Source organism: Dendrobates tinctorius, unplaced genomic scaffold (genome assembly GCF_039654945.1).
Source record: "Dendrobates tinctorius isolate UK_male_01 unplaced genomic scaffold, ASM3965494v1 ptg000116l, whole genome shotgun sequence".
Taxonomy (NCBI): Eukaryota; Metazoa; Chordata; class Amphibia; order Anura; family Dendrobatidae; genus Dendrobates; species Dendrobates tinctorius.
In genome coordinates, this window is record NW_027361784.1 from 4,015,236 (window position 1) to 4,029,538 (window position 14,303).

A 14,303-nucleotide genomic window follows, 5' to 3' on the forward strand; every position below is an offset into this window, starting at 1 on the left:
ATTGCCCTAATGAGAGGAGCACAATGATTACATATTTTAACACAATTCAGAAGGATCTGAGTCGGTCCATTGCTGCTAATGTGCCTGTGACCAACAGAAAGTAAGAGTCTAATAATTAGACCTAATGGCCAGTGTGAATATTGATTATTTTTATATAGTCAAAAATTACTAAAAAAAAAAGTTACAATTGTGACTTTTGGACCATTTAAGTCATTAGCAAATTAATAAATCTGGTTAGAAATTTATGGTAATTATCCAGTCCAAAAATATATATCTCAGATGTGGGAATGCTCTTTATTAGTCTGTTGCTTCAATTCCTGTTGAAGTGTAAAGGGTTTGTGGGACAAAGGTTTTTTTTTTTGTTACTTACATGTGTGGTATTTAGAGCTAAAAAATAATTTTTGCAATTGTATTGACTTAAAAATGTTCCACCCTTTGCTTTCTATAGCCTCTGTTTTGCACTTTCTTTTGCAATATGCAGAATGAGTTAACTGAGAATCCATCAGTAAGCTCGTTCCAATGGCAGGACAGGAGAGTTGGTATCTCTTTTCTCAGTCTTTTTCTGAACTCTTCTCGGCTGATTTATGACCAAGTTGAATGCGAAGGGAAACAAAGAGCTTGTAAAATCCAACATTTTTAATGAAACCTAATTGCAAAAATTATTTTTAGCCCAAATTCTTTCACTAAGAAAAATAGGTCCCATACGCACCATGGACCTCCAAGCCATGAAAAATCTTTTTTTTTTTTTTTTTATTCCATTCTATGTGCTTTAGCTACTGCCAGGTCAACAATGTTTTAGAAAAAGAATTTTGCATGATTTTAGCTGATGCCTTAACTTGTAGAACAAAAATGATAAATGTTTGATTTGTTTGTAAGGGGGCTCTTAAAAATAAAAAAATTAAATTTAGCTCAAGTGTGGAGAACCTGGCAGAGTCTGGTGAGTATTTATGCTATGTCTGATATATTGTATGTCTTTATTAGTGTCATATATTAGATATGTCCTACTTATTACACCCCAGTAACTAAGAAAGAATGCGTTTTGAGATGTAGAGAATTTTTTTTTATTTTAGGTTTATGCAAATTTGTATATTTTTTGCAATGTTCAGTGGTCTTCATCGTAGACTGTTACATGTGCAAAGGTTGGTGGATGATGGATCCGAGTGTGTGCACAAGTTATATGTAAAATACACGTATGAGGTCGTGTTTTCTGGCCTCGATGAATGATCATTTGTCTTGCTGTATGAGTAGGATACTTAGGACGGTTTGTTATAGTTTAAAGGAATTATCCAAATTAGGCAATGATCCGGGAGCCCCGTCAGAACCTGCTGGTTTTCCTTAAAGAGTAACCGTTGTTTTAATTTTTATTCCATAAATCAATAGTACACATGAAAATAAAAATAAAAAAAATATGTAATCTGCTTCTTTCTCCTTTCAGACTGATCCTTCACTCTCAAAATGTTCAATTCCCTGGTAAAAATCTGTCTACAGTGAAGACAGACTTTCCCATTACCGAGATAGGAAGATGACAGTTGGTGCTGATGAGATTCTATGTAGGAGGGAGGAGCTAGAGACAGAGCTCCTCCCTTCTATGTAGAACTTAATGAGCACTAACTGTCATCTCCTATCTCAGTAATGGAGTAATGGGCTAGTCTGTCTTTATTGAATACAGATTTTACGTGGAAATTAAGAATTTTGTGAATGACAGATCAGTCCGGTCCAGGAGGAGAATGAAGCAGATTTCTCTGATAAGATATATTGCAAAGTTGCATCTTTTCATATGGTTTATTGATATATGAAATTCAAATTAAAACGACGGTTACACTTTAATGAATGTTGTCACCTTCGGAGTAATTTTTTTAATACTTAAATGCATGTATTTTTTGCTAAAAATCATTTTGTTTTTTTTGGCTATTGGGTTTCCTTAAAGAGTATTGAACCATTTTATCTCCCTAGCGTTGGTTTTGCAATCTCTGTTGCCGGCTGCAGAATGAGTTTACTGAGAATTCATCAGCCAGCTCTTATTCTTACAGGAGAGTTAATAACTCTTATCTATCTTCTTCTCTGCTCTTCTCAGCTGATTTATGACCAAGGCGACTCTCATGTGGCCATAAATCAGTACAGAGAAGCTGAGAAGAAGGAAGGCAAGAGTTATAAACTCCCTGTCAGAAAGAGCTCACTGACGGATTTTCAGTTATCTCATTCTACAGCCGTCTATAGACAGCGCAAGGCAGAGATTTTAAAAGGCCAATGATGTTTATATGAAACCCAATTGCAAAAATTATATTTTAGCTAAAAATAAATGTAAAGTGCAGGTAAAAAAGAATGCCCATGATGCTGTCCATATCTTTGAAGTTAATTTGCTAATAGTTACTGCGATGCTGCTGAAGGCGTATGAAGCTTTACAGGATACACATTGGAATCGGCTTGAGACCATCTATATGAACCATATTTGGTCTATTCAAATATTATATGGCTAGAAAATAATTAAAATAGTCACATGCAATGCTGAATTTCCCCTGTAGCGGCCACTGGAGAGCAAACAATCCACCAATGACCAATCTTGGATGGTGAAATCAGTTGATCGCTGCAGCTTCACATCCCCTTTAAAGTTCATCCGTCGCTAATAAACATACATTTATTCCCGGTGCTGCACCTTATATAGATGTCTTTAATAGGGGTGTGCGGTATTAATTGTAGTTTGTCGAGCCGCCCAGGGACCATGACTCTGGAACTGACAAGCTTCCCTTTCTTCCAGTAGGAGTTTGGAACAGGGACCAAGAGCGACAAGATCTGGCCCTGCACAATACAATGTCATGGGCAGAGTGGAAAGACATCGTGTATTAGATAACCACTACTCCCCAGACAGAGAAAGGTAACTAAAGAACATAGTAGAGGCCTTGAATAGAGAATATACTATATCCTAGAGAGGGCTAGAGAATAAAGGGTTAATCCCATCTTTATAGATGGATATTTTCGGATAGTCCTCGTAACTACAAGCAATTTTGCAATTTATTGCTTGTAAAAATTTTCAGCCGTTCTTGAGATATTAAGACTTTTTTGTTTGTTTGTTTACAGCTCGTTGTCTTGGAGACCGACCACCGCTGCTAGGCAGAAGAGCATATGGGCAGCGCTTACAGACTCTTTCCCGTTCTGTTTTGAAGCCTGCAAGGATTGATATATAGTGCACTGTTACCTCCCCTACTCACAGCCAGTGCCGCCAAGCAAGACAGCGACCGCAGCTGTGGTCGGTCTCCAAGGCAACGGAATGTAAACAAAAACCAAAAGAACAGAAAAGTATTAAAATCTCAGCAACGGCTGGAAATTTTAAGAAGCAGCGAGTTGCAAAAGTGCTGGCGCTATCCAACGATACCCATCTGTGAAGATGGGAATAATCTTTTTATTATAGCGGATCTGACCTAGACCTTTAATAACTGTTCTGTGATTTATATCTGGATGCAAATGTAGCAGAGCTGAGATGACCAATTGTCGCTGAGCTGAGTTTGTCCTTTGGTACGCACATTGTGATACCATGTATGGAGATTTGCATAGGACTGCAGGTAAAACTAATCTGCTGCGAGTTGTAAAAACGGTGAGTTCTGCTACATCTGTACATTTTGCTTCGCATGCAGCAGCACAGTGATCGGACTATGCCAGTATAATGTGTTAAGAATGGTTTCATCATGTAGGGATAGCAGTAGTGAGTGGACGCTGTGCACATTGGGTTTGTAGCCATTTCGCTCAGTAATGTGGCAGATTGTATTTGCATGGATAAAGCCTTTACCTACCGATGTGCTCCCTGGAAGGGTTGGTGTCCTGCCAGACTAATGGTGGGTCGATAAAATATGCTCAGCAGTGTCTTTATTATTCTGCAGGAGAGAGAAGTTTTATGTTGTTTTTGATTAGCTCCATTTTTTTGGACTTAGTTAAAATTAATTAGGGCTTTTTTCATTAATATAATACAGTATCATTACTGCAAATGCTCCCTGTAATTACTGGAGTCATTCAAAAACTATTTGTCGGGCTGCAAGATGAACCTTTTCTTGAAAAAAAAAATGGTTCTGCAAAGACTTAAAGGGATTCTGTCAGTAGGTTGTTGTTACTTCATCCGAGATCAGCATAGTGTAGAGACAGAGACCCTGATTCCAGCGATGTGTCACTTAGTTTACTGGCTGCAGCAGTTGTGACACAATCAGATTTTTTAAATGTAGCATGCAGCAGAGCTAAGAAAGCAAGCCCCGCCCACTCCCGCCATAAACAGTTTTCTGTGTACATTGTATATTAATAATAAGCTGCTAATCAGTACTGGTTGGACCAGGATACATCCGGGAGCTTGTCCAGCAGCGATAATCTGCTGCTCATAAAACTCTCATTATATTGAAAACAGCAGCCTAATAAGTGACACATCGCTGAAATCAGTGTCTCAGGCTACACTCAGATTACAGAGCAAAAACCTGCTGACAGATTCCCTTTAAATTCTTCTACTGTGTTGTTAAGGACTGATACTGTTATTTTCACTCATCAGAATGGAGTGGTGGCTACACATGAAGTTCACTACTCCATTCATTGTCTATAGGACTGCGGTAAAAGGCGGAGTAACATAACCCCGGTTACCTCCAGCAGTCCCATGCAGGATAAATGGACCAGTGGCACAGCTGTGACTCCATTCTAATAGGGCATTTCAGAGATCATTGAGGGTCCTGGTTGTAGGGCCCCCCATCAGTTCACAATTTATCCAAACAATAGGTGATGACTTTTAATCAAGTTTGCCAATTTGAATGTTTTTTTATTTCGTTCTGGACGATGTATCCAAAAATCACAGCCAAGATTTTTTATGAACACATTGAAATTTATGAAAACCAAAATAAATCATTAATATTTTAAAGGATAAATGTTTACAAACCTCTAATGTTTTTTTTATATGAAGACTCTAATTTCCATTTGCTGTGAGCTGTAAAATGATTATTAATTCTTCAGCTTAAAAAAAAATCTCATTTTTTTTACGGACGGTGGAAATAAGTGCCCTAAAATTTGAAATTTTTGTTGGCAACCCTGCTTTTAAAAATTGGGAATAACCCTGTAAAGGCGACTTCACAGTTGCCATAATAAATATGTAGTAATTTTGTGTAAATGCTGTTAGTTTCCTGAATCTTTTATATTTTGTTCCTGCTCTTCTCCTTTCCTGAGATATGGATCCCTCTTTCCTTAAATCTAGTCTATTTTTTTCACAAGTGGGCGTGGTCTTCAACTGTTCTTTATAGGTGTTTTAACCATACCCAGTTGGTTAAAAAAACCACTAGATTTATATACAGAGAACAAGGAGGCATATCTCAGGACGAAAAGGTGCAGGAATAAAAACTAAAAATGTCAGATTCAAAAGAACAGCAACATTTACTCCAGGCTAAAAAAAAAAATTACACATTTTACGACAAGGGACAGGTCCTGTTTAAAATAGGGTTAAAAGAGTCCAGTTTTGCCTTTATTGTATTCCTGCTCCTCTTCTGAGTAGCCCGTCATACATTTCCAGAGCTTTTCAATTAAGGTCAAATGTTTATGGTCTTTACTAGGTAGGCGTAGCGCACAAGATAATTATGCAGAGTAGAGCAACTAAAAGACACGCCCCCGAGGATCCGGATAGAAACTCTCTTATTTTAGACCAGAAGAATTAGCACTGAATAAAAAGGGTCATATATGAAACCGTATGGTGGATTTATAAAAAAAAAAAAAAAAAATACTCAGGGGATCAGTGGGAATAAAAAGCAAAAACTAGCCACAGGTCCTCTTTAGGGATACAGACATGCACTAAACGACCCTGTTGGCTGCACCTTGGACACTCAGATGCAGATACACATGCGTGTGGCTTAAGGAGGCAGTTTCTTACATAACATCAGCTCCGGCTGACGGAGCACTGGATACGTGACACCAGTGCTGTAAGTACAGTGGGCGCAGGCGTTGCAGTTGCCCTTGAGCCTTGACGTAATCCATAAACCATCGGCACTTCACTGGTGGTTTCGGTGCATGTAGAAAGATAGACAATGCAAAGTCAGCAAAGTTATGGCACTCACGTAGGACATTTCTTGATTCTTTTAGTAGACCAAACCGGACGCGTTTCTGTCCATCTAAACCTTTCATTAAAAGTCTCTTGAAAGCTAAGGATGGGCTGAAACGCTTCCAGTTTTGTTAAATCATAAGTTAAATTTCTTCTGTTGGGAATACCCTTTGGAAAACCAGTTGAAATATAGATCTTTCCTACCGTTCTTCTGATATAGTGTTCTTCTATCCATCACTTCAAGATCTCAATGTTCTTGTCTTTTTTTTTTTTTTGTTTTGCCACCTCTCTAGTCATTATCTCACACTACCTCGCACCAGGTTCAGTCAGTCCTTTGACCATCATCTAAGAGAACCAAGGTATAAATTGTGTGTATGCTAAACCTTCCAAATGTTGTGCCGCGTGACCCAGTATGGGAACATAGGACACCAATCTTGTGTGATGTACCCTCCCTTAAGGGTTAGGCTTATCCTTGGTAGACCCCTACAGGGTAGAGCTAGACAGCTTGTGCCATGAGACTAATATCAAGTGGACGGAGCTTTCTTTTTATTTATTTTTTACGTTTTTCTCTAATTTGTTGGAGGAAGTGTTCTTCCGAGCTGGCACCATCAGTGGTTGGTGGAGAGACGCATTGAATTGCACTGATTCTTCTATTTAGTGTCTTCTTTTAGGACAGAAGTCCCATCTCGTTTCACGTGGCACAAGTAGCTGTGTAGCTCTTACCTTTTTGATAGCCATGAATTCGCCATTACCCTCTGTTGTATAAAGTATATTAATTTACAGTCTTACCCCAAGCTATATGTCTGTATTACTAGAACGTCTCTAAGGGGTGGTTTACTATGCCGCATTCTCATGAGTGTTGGTTCTGACGGCAAAATTGCTGCCTCTACCCGATAGCCATCAAGGGCACTTTAACTCATTGCATGATCCCTACCGGTGGGTCCAGTAGCATAAAAGATGCCAGTACGCGCTCCCGCTGTGTGTGGTTTTGTGGTTTTTCTGGTTTGATTTTGCAGTTATTTCCTATTCAGATTGTTAACATTCAAGGATAATGAGTTCACTGTCCCATTTCTTGCCAGCACGGATCACCCCATGTATCCTATCTTTTGTGAAGATGCTATCCGATTGCTGCGTTCCCGTAAGATGTGCCGTACTTATTCTGAGGGTGCTTACAATGACCCTGAGAGGTATACTTAGTGTGAAACATAGACCAGCACCTCCATGCTGTGCTCGCTCATATATGTGGCTCTTCATATATATGTGGCCTATGCACACAGTAGTTTATAGTCTTCTGCATGGAGTGTACGTGTGTGTTTTGCCTTTATATGTATTGGCGTTTTGGGTTGTAGTACGGAAGCGCTGTCACTGTCTTTTGACAACCTGATGCTTTTACTGTTGATTTGTGTTTGAAGGGAGTGATGAATACGTCTCTGTTCACACTCACAAGACTGCTGAGGCCATGCTGAAGCTTTCATCAGTTTTTGTCACTTTTGACGAAAAAAATAAAGTGCAGAAAGGCTACTTTTCATTTACACACAATCATAGTTAGGCTTTCCTTCACTCTGGGCAATAATTCAGGTCACATCCGTTTCCCTTTATCTACTAAAATACCCTGGTGAAGGCGGAATTGCTTCTTGATGCCCCTTCCTCCCTGCCATCCAGCATATCCTCTGCCAGTCTCTATATCATAATAACTTATGTCAAAGGGTGTCAGACTGCAAAGTGCATGTCAGGGGGTCTGAAAATAAACAAAAATGAAAAGGGTTGTCCAGGTCTGGGATGAAAGTTTGCAGTTACTGTGAAAAACCGAAAAAACACAAACGTGTAGATTTGTGACTCGAGATAAAAGAGCAGCCCAAGATTAAATTATATATTTAATCACCTTAAGGACACACTAGATAAAATACTATATACACAATGATTACACATATAGAATGGTCACATATGCAGATAGAGATGAAGTACAAAATATATAAGCATATGAATCACGTCAATTACCGGTTTGATGTTCGACCATGTATGTTGGGCCACATGGACTTGCACAAATATCTAACCCATTGGTCAGTTATTCTGTGTTCCACCCCCGGGGTTGGTCTTATAGGGGTTTGTAGCTAAAAGGGCATAGGGCAGCAGTTTTGGCACCATTGGATCTGTGTGGTCCCCCCGTTACAGCCAAACATGGCTTCGCTACCTGACTTCTACTAGCCGTTCTGCGTATCTACCCACCCTGGGGTGCTAGAATGGATCGAGACCCTGGAAGGTGTTTGGCACGTTCCAGAGATCTCAAAAATGTAAGGACATACCATAACTGCATATTCTCCTTAATTTTATGTAGAGATTTCCAATCTGACTCAATGAATCAGTTACACAGGATGATCCCCTATGGAAACTAGCAAAGCTAGTGGGGGTGTGAGTTTTCCCATTGCAGCTGAGAAGGCTGGGTAACCTGCTGAACCAGGTGTCCTGTTACACCTACACATCCTGAAGGAAGACTGTACAGTCATGGCCAAAAGTTTAGAGAATGACACAAATATTAATTTTTACAAAGTCTACTGCTTCATTTTTTCTAATGGCAATTTGCATATACTCCAGAATGTTATAAAGAGTGATCAGCTTAACAGCAATTACTTGCAAAGTCAATATTTGCCTAGAAAATTAACTTTATCCCCCAAAACACATTTCAACATCATTGCAGCCCTGCCTTAAAAGGACCAGCTAACATCGTTTCAGTGATTGCTCCATTAACACAGGTGTGGGTGTTGATGAGGACAGGGCTGGAGATCAATCTGTCATGATTAAGTAAGAATGACACCACTGGACACTTTAAAAGGAGGCTGGTGCTTGGCATCATTGTTTCTCTTCTGTTAACCATGGTTATCTCTAAAGAAACACGTGCAGTCATCATTGCACTGCCCAAAAATGGCCTAACAGGGAAGAGTATCGCAGCTAGAAAGATTGCACCTCAGTCAACAATCTATCGCATCATCAAGAACTTCAGGGAGAGAGGTTCCCTTGTTGCCAAAAAGGCTCCAGGGCGCCCAAGAAAGACCAGCAAGCGCCAGGACCGTCTCTTAAAAGTGTTTCAGCTGCGGGATCGGGCTACCAGCAGTGCAGAGCTTGCTCAGGAATGGCAGCAGGCAGGTGTGAGTGCATCTGCACGCACTGTGAGGCGGAGACTCTTGGAGCAAGGCCTGGTCTCAAGGAGGGCAGCAAAGAAGCCACTTCTCTCCAGAAAAAACATCATGGACAGACTGATATTCTGCAAGAGGTACAGGAAGTGGACTGCTGAGGACTGGGGTAAAGTCATTTTCTCTGATGAATCCCCTTTTCGATTGTTTGGGACATCTGGCAAATGGCTTATTCGGAGAAGACCAGGTGAGCGCTACCACCAGTCTTGTCTCATGCCAACTGTCAAGCATCCTGAAACCATTCATGTGTGGGGTTGCTTCTCAGCCAAGGGAATGGGCTCTCTCTCAGTCTTGCCTAAAAACACAGCCATGAATAAAGAATGGTACCAGAATGTCCTCCAAGAGCAACTTCTCCCAACCGTCCAAGAGCAGTTTGGCGATCAACAATGCCTTTTTCAACATAATGGAGAACCTTGCCATAAAGCAAAGGTGATAACTAAATGGCTCAGGGAACAAAACAGAGATTTTGGGACCATGGCCTGGAAACTCCCCAGATCTTAATCCCATTGAGAACTTGTGGTCAATCATCAAGAGACGGGTGGACAAACAAAAACCTTCAAATTCAGACAAAATAAAAGCATTGATTTTGCAAGAATGGACTGCTATCAGTCAGGATTTGATCCAGAAGTTGATTGAGAGCATGCCAGGGAGAATTGCTGAGGTCCTGAAGAAGAAGGGTCAACACTGCAAATATTGACTTGCTGCATTAACTCATTCTAAAGGCCCTTTTACATTTAGCGATGCACCAGCGATCCGACCAGCGATCCGACCCGGTCAGGATCGCTGGTGCATCGCTAAATGATCGCTAGTGAGCTTTCATACAGAAAGATCTCACAGTGATGCAGCAGCGACGCAGCGCACAATACTTACCATTCACACACAGCGATCCTGACGTCCTCCCGCCCGCGTCCAGCGTCGCTCGTCGTCACAGCAGGAAGTCTCAGCAGGAAGCGCCCGACGAGAAATGGAGCCGGACATTCTCGCGCGATCAGCGATGGACAGCGGGGGAGCCGGTCGGAGGTAAGTATCACACATAGCGATATCGCTAGCAATATCGCTATAACGTCACAAAACCAGTGACGTTTTAGCGATATTGCTAGCGATATCGCTTAGTGTAAAACCCCCTTAACTGTCAATATAACCTTTTGTTACTCATAATATGATTGCAATTATATTTCTGTATGTGATAAAAACATCTGACAAACACACATAGAAACCAGAGGGCAGCAGATCATGTGAAAATATAATATTTGTGTCATTCTCTAAACTTTTGGCCATGACTGTAGTATGATATGATACAGTTGATGGGCGTGACTTAAATCTCCCTATATTCTTCACACCTCACTCCTTTAGAGAACACTAGGAGCAACCTCTCCTTGTCGGGGTAACCCGTCGGCGTTACTGTGGTCATGGCCTTTCTTGTGGTGAATGGTGAAGTGGACTGCTGAAGCGCAAGGCTCCAGCTTAGCAACCTCCCATTTGTTCTGGATGCAGTGTGTAACCAGATGAAGGGGTTGTGGTCCGTTTCTATGGTGAATTGGCACCTGTACAAGCATGGCTACAGACGCTGTAGGGCCCACACAATTACCAGACATTCTTTTTCCATCGTGGAGTAGGCCATCTCCCTCGGCAGGAGCTTCCGTCTCAGGTAGAAGACCTGGCCCGTAGAGTAAACCTGGCTGAGCACAGCACCAAGGTCAAAGTCACTGTCGTCGGTCTGTGCTACAAATGGCCATGTGAAGTCGGCCGCTTGTAATAACGGAGAGCTGGAAAAGGCAATCTTCAACGCCTGGAAGACCATCTCAGAGATGTTTGTCCAATCAACTGCTGAGGGCAGCTTTTTCTTTGTGAGTTCGGTCATGGGCTTCAGCAAGCTACTGTAGTGGGAGTCTAAACTCCTATAGTACCCAGCAGTGCCCAGTACCGCCTGTTTCTTGGTACAGGGGGTGGATCAGGATGCGATGGCTTCCAACTTCCCGGGTTCCAGCTTCCGAGACCCCCCCACCCCCCGCCTACCCGGGGTCCCAGGTAGTGGACCTCACTCATGCCAAGCTGGCACTTTTCCAGTTTAATGGTCGAGCCTGCCAAGCGGATCTGTCCCGAGCACCTGCGCCAGATGCTCTTGGTGATCCTCCCAGGTGGGACTGAAGATGGCAGTGTCATCCAGGTGCGTCGCTACGTACCCTTCAAGTCCCTTGTGCAGCATATTGGCCATCCACTGAATAGTGGCAGGAGCATTCTTCATGCCAAATGGTATCACTGTGGACTCTTACAGTCCAAATGGGGTGATAAAAGCAGAGCGTTTCTGCGCCTCGCGGGTCAGGAGACTCTGCCAATATCCCCGGCTTAGATCAGTGATGGTCAGGTACTTGACCCCGGCCAATTGGTCTAGCAAGTCATCGATGCACAGCATATGATATGCATCAGTAACCTTGACAGCGTTGAACCCCCTTTGATCCATGCAGAATCGTCTTGTCCCTTCCTCCCTTGGAATGAGGACTACACAGCTGAATGTTTGGATGACCTCAAGCTTCAGCATCTCATCAATCTCCTGGCACTTGTGCTGCTGCACCTCCAGGGAAACCCGATATGCTGAACGCCAGATTGGGGGATGATCCCCGGTGTCCACGTGATGGACAGCCGACTCTTGTTGCTGAACAAATCCTGGAAAGGGTGTAGAGTTTCCTACAGCTGGGACCGTTGGTCTGACAAGAGCTAGATGCATCCTTCACATCCTCTATGATCCCACCTGTCTAGCCTGGGGCGAGCATATCCGGGAGGGTTCTGGCCTCTCTCTCTTCTGGCAGGTTGCATATGGGAAGAGCGCAGGCCTCCAGCTCATGATGTGCCATCATCCTGTTTACATTGAAGGCCTGCCCCGGGCATGGTCCATGGTGACCAGATACAATATGGTCTTGAGCTGCTGATGCATGAGGTACGGGCCTTCCCAGGCTGCCTGAAGCTTGTCCTAGTTAACAGGGACCAGTATCCACATCTTTTGACCCACCTGGTAGGTCCTCTCACATCGCGTTGCTGCCCCGCCTTCCCCATCCTCTAACAGGTGTCTTGCGAATGGCAGTAGACAGCCACATTGGCTCTTATCCTTGACTTGACCAGTAGAAATGCTGGGCTAGCCTGGCCTTTGTCTTATTGATCCGTAGATGTCTGGCCATCGGAATCTCATGTACAATCCGCCACAATTCCACCCTGAACGGATAAGACATCACTAACTATTAGTCCCTAGGACTTGCCTCCGGTGAACCCTGCTAAACTGTTACCCGTAACAGCCGTCCTTGGTCCCAAAATACCCTCTCGAGGTCTGAGTCCGAGGGAGGCTGTGCCGCCTGCTCCTTGAGAGCTTTCAGGTTGTCGTCAGTTACCAACGCGGCCTAAAAACCCCTGACTGGATATGACCAGAATAGATGAGACTGCCATATCTTCTGGCAGTTCCCTGGGATCTGTCTCCTTGACTCCATCTGACCCCACAGCTATTTGGTTGGAAGAGGGGAAGTGGTCAGACCCCCCGGCGCTACCACTGCACGTGACAGCGGTTACAGCCACTGCAATCGCAGGTAGCGCCCGCTTCCCGTTTGCTTCTGGCCAAGTTGCCAGTCCAGATTGACTAACCTGTCCCTCTGACATGTCACTTTTGGAGGAACCCTGCCATGAGGCCTTACCTGGGAGCCCTATCTCTCCTGGGAGAGCCCTGCACTCAATTGCATGCTCCCCCTCCGCAGCTGCCTGCCCTATCTGTCCCCTTTGTTGCAACCTCACAGGGCAACTGGTTCCAGTATACCAGCAGTTTGCCTCTAAGGCAATATTACCTACACACAAAACAGTGGATGGTTCTGGGATGGGGACAGGCCCTTCTGGTGCTGGGAAAACATGGCTTTGAAGTTTCCCAGCTGTTTGCAGAGATAACGTAGTCAGTGTTCCCCCAACGTCATGGGGAGGAAAGCATGGACAGGGGCCCCCTTGGGCTTAGGGGCAGGGACAGCAGGCACAGCGTTCGTCTTACTACCCCTACAGATGGCATTTTTCTTGGCCTCTGGAGTTCTATTGTTGCAGTACTCATCGGCAATTGTTGCTTTTGCAGAGGCCCCCTTTGGCTTCTAGTCACTGAGAAACTGCTGGAGGTCCTCTGGGCAGTTCCGCAAAAACTGCTCAGTTGCTTCAGCTGCTGGACGGCCGTGAGCTCCAATCCCATTGTCCATTGGTCGACTGCTCTCAGTAGGGCCCGCATGGGATCAGACCAAATGTCTGCAGGACCCCGTTACATACTCTGGAGCTTCTTCCGGGATATCTCAGGGGTCAAGTTGTACTGCCAGACCAGAGCCTGTTTGTTGTCCACATAGCTCAGGGTGGTCTCACTGGGTGAGTACCCAAAAATTTCCACGGAGCTTACTCCTGAGGCGACAGGTTAAGAACCGGACCCACTGGTCCTCTGGCAGATGGTACTGATGGCAAGTTTTTTCAAGTGCCAGCAGAAAATTGTCCAAGTCCCCTTCTTTGGCCAGCAGGGGGAAGTCCTCTGCTCGTAACTTCAGGACCCGGAACCCGGGAATCTCGCGATGGGCTGGAGTCTGCGGCTGGAGCTGAAGCATTTGTTTCTGGTGCTTGCACCCACACTGACGTTCTGCAACTTATTGGTGACATTCTGGAGCTTCCATGAGGGTCTCGTAGGTGTCCTTGTCTCCGACCTTTAGTCTGACCAGGGCACATTGCAGGAGGGTATCTGAGGCTGCCTGGCTGGGATGGGTGGGCAGGTAGTGAGTGGCCTACTGCAGGACTGACCGCTGGTGTCTAGCTCATTGGGGAGCCTGGGCTGGACTCCCCCTCTGCTTGAGAAATATCGCCTTCCACCTCCTCCCCACCGTCCACAGCATTGGCCATCTCCCTGCCTCTGCCCGTGGTGCCACCAGCTATCCATGCAATCTTTGGTCACTGACACAGAGCTGCAACCTGATGCACGCAAACACCCTACAGTATTTGCACTCGGACGGTCTAGTGTGGAGCTTATCTTAAGACCCCAGCGGCAAAAAGCTGTTGCTGGTAATCTTTAGTGTCTA

The 14,303-nt window shown here is 44.0% G+C and overlaps 1 protein-coding gene across 50 annotated transcripts in view; it reads left to right on the plus strand.

The window, feature by feature from the left end:
* RIMS2 (regulating synaptic membrane exocytosis 2) overlaps window positions 1-14,303 on the plus strand; it is a 657,506-nt gene that overhangs the window by 471,414 nt on the left and 171,789 nt on the right. For 24 of the 50 annotated variants that reach the window (XM_073590110.1, XM_073590125.1, XM_073590127.1 and 21 more), the window contains 2 exons: window positions 2,756-2,872; window positions 6,340-6,405. The exons of 2 other annotated variants lie outside the window; for them this stretch is intronic. In XM_073590110.1, coding sequence (XP_073446211.1) covers window positions 2,756-2,872; window positions 6,340-6,405 — 183 coding nt within the window. The remainder of the gene's footprint in view (window positions 1-2,755; window positions 2,873-6,339; window positions 6,406-14,303) is intronic. 24 more of the 50 variants (XM_073590159.1, XM_073590133.1, XM_073590143.1 and 21 more) reach the window with 3 other exon arrangements.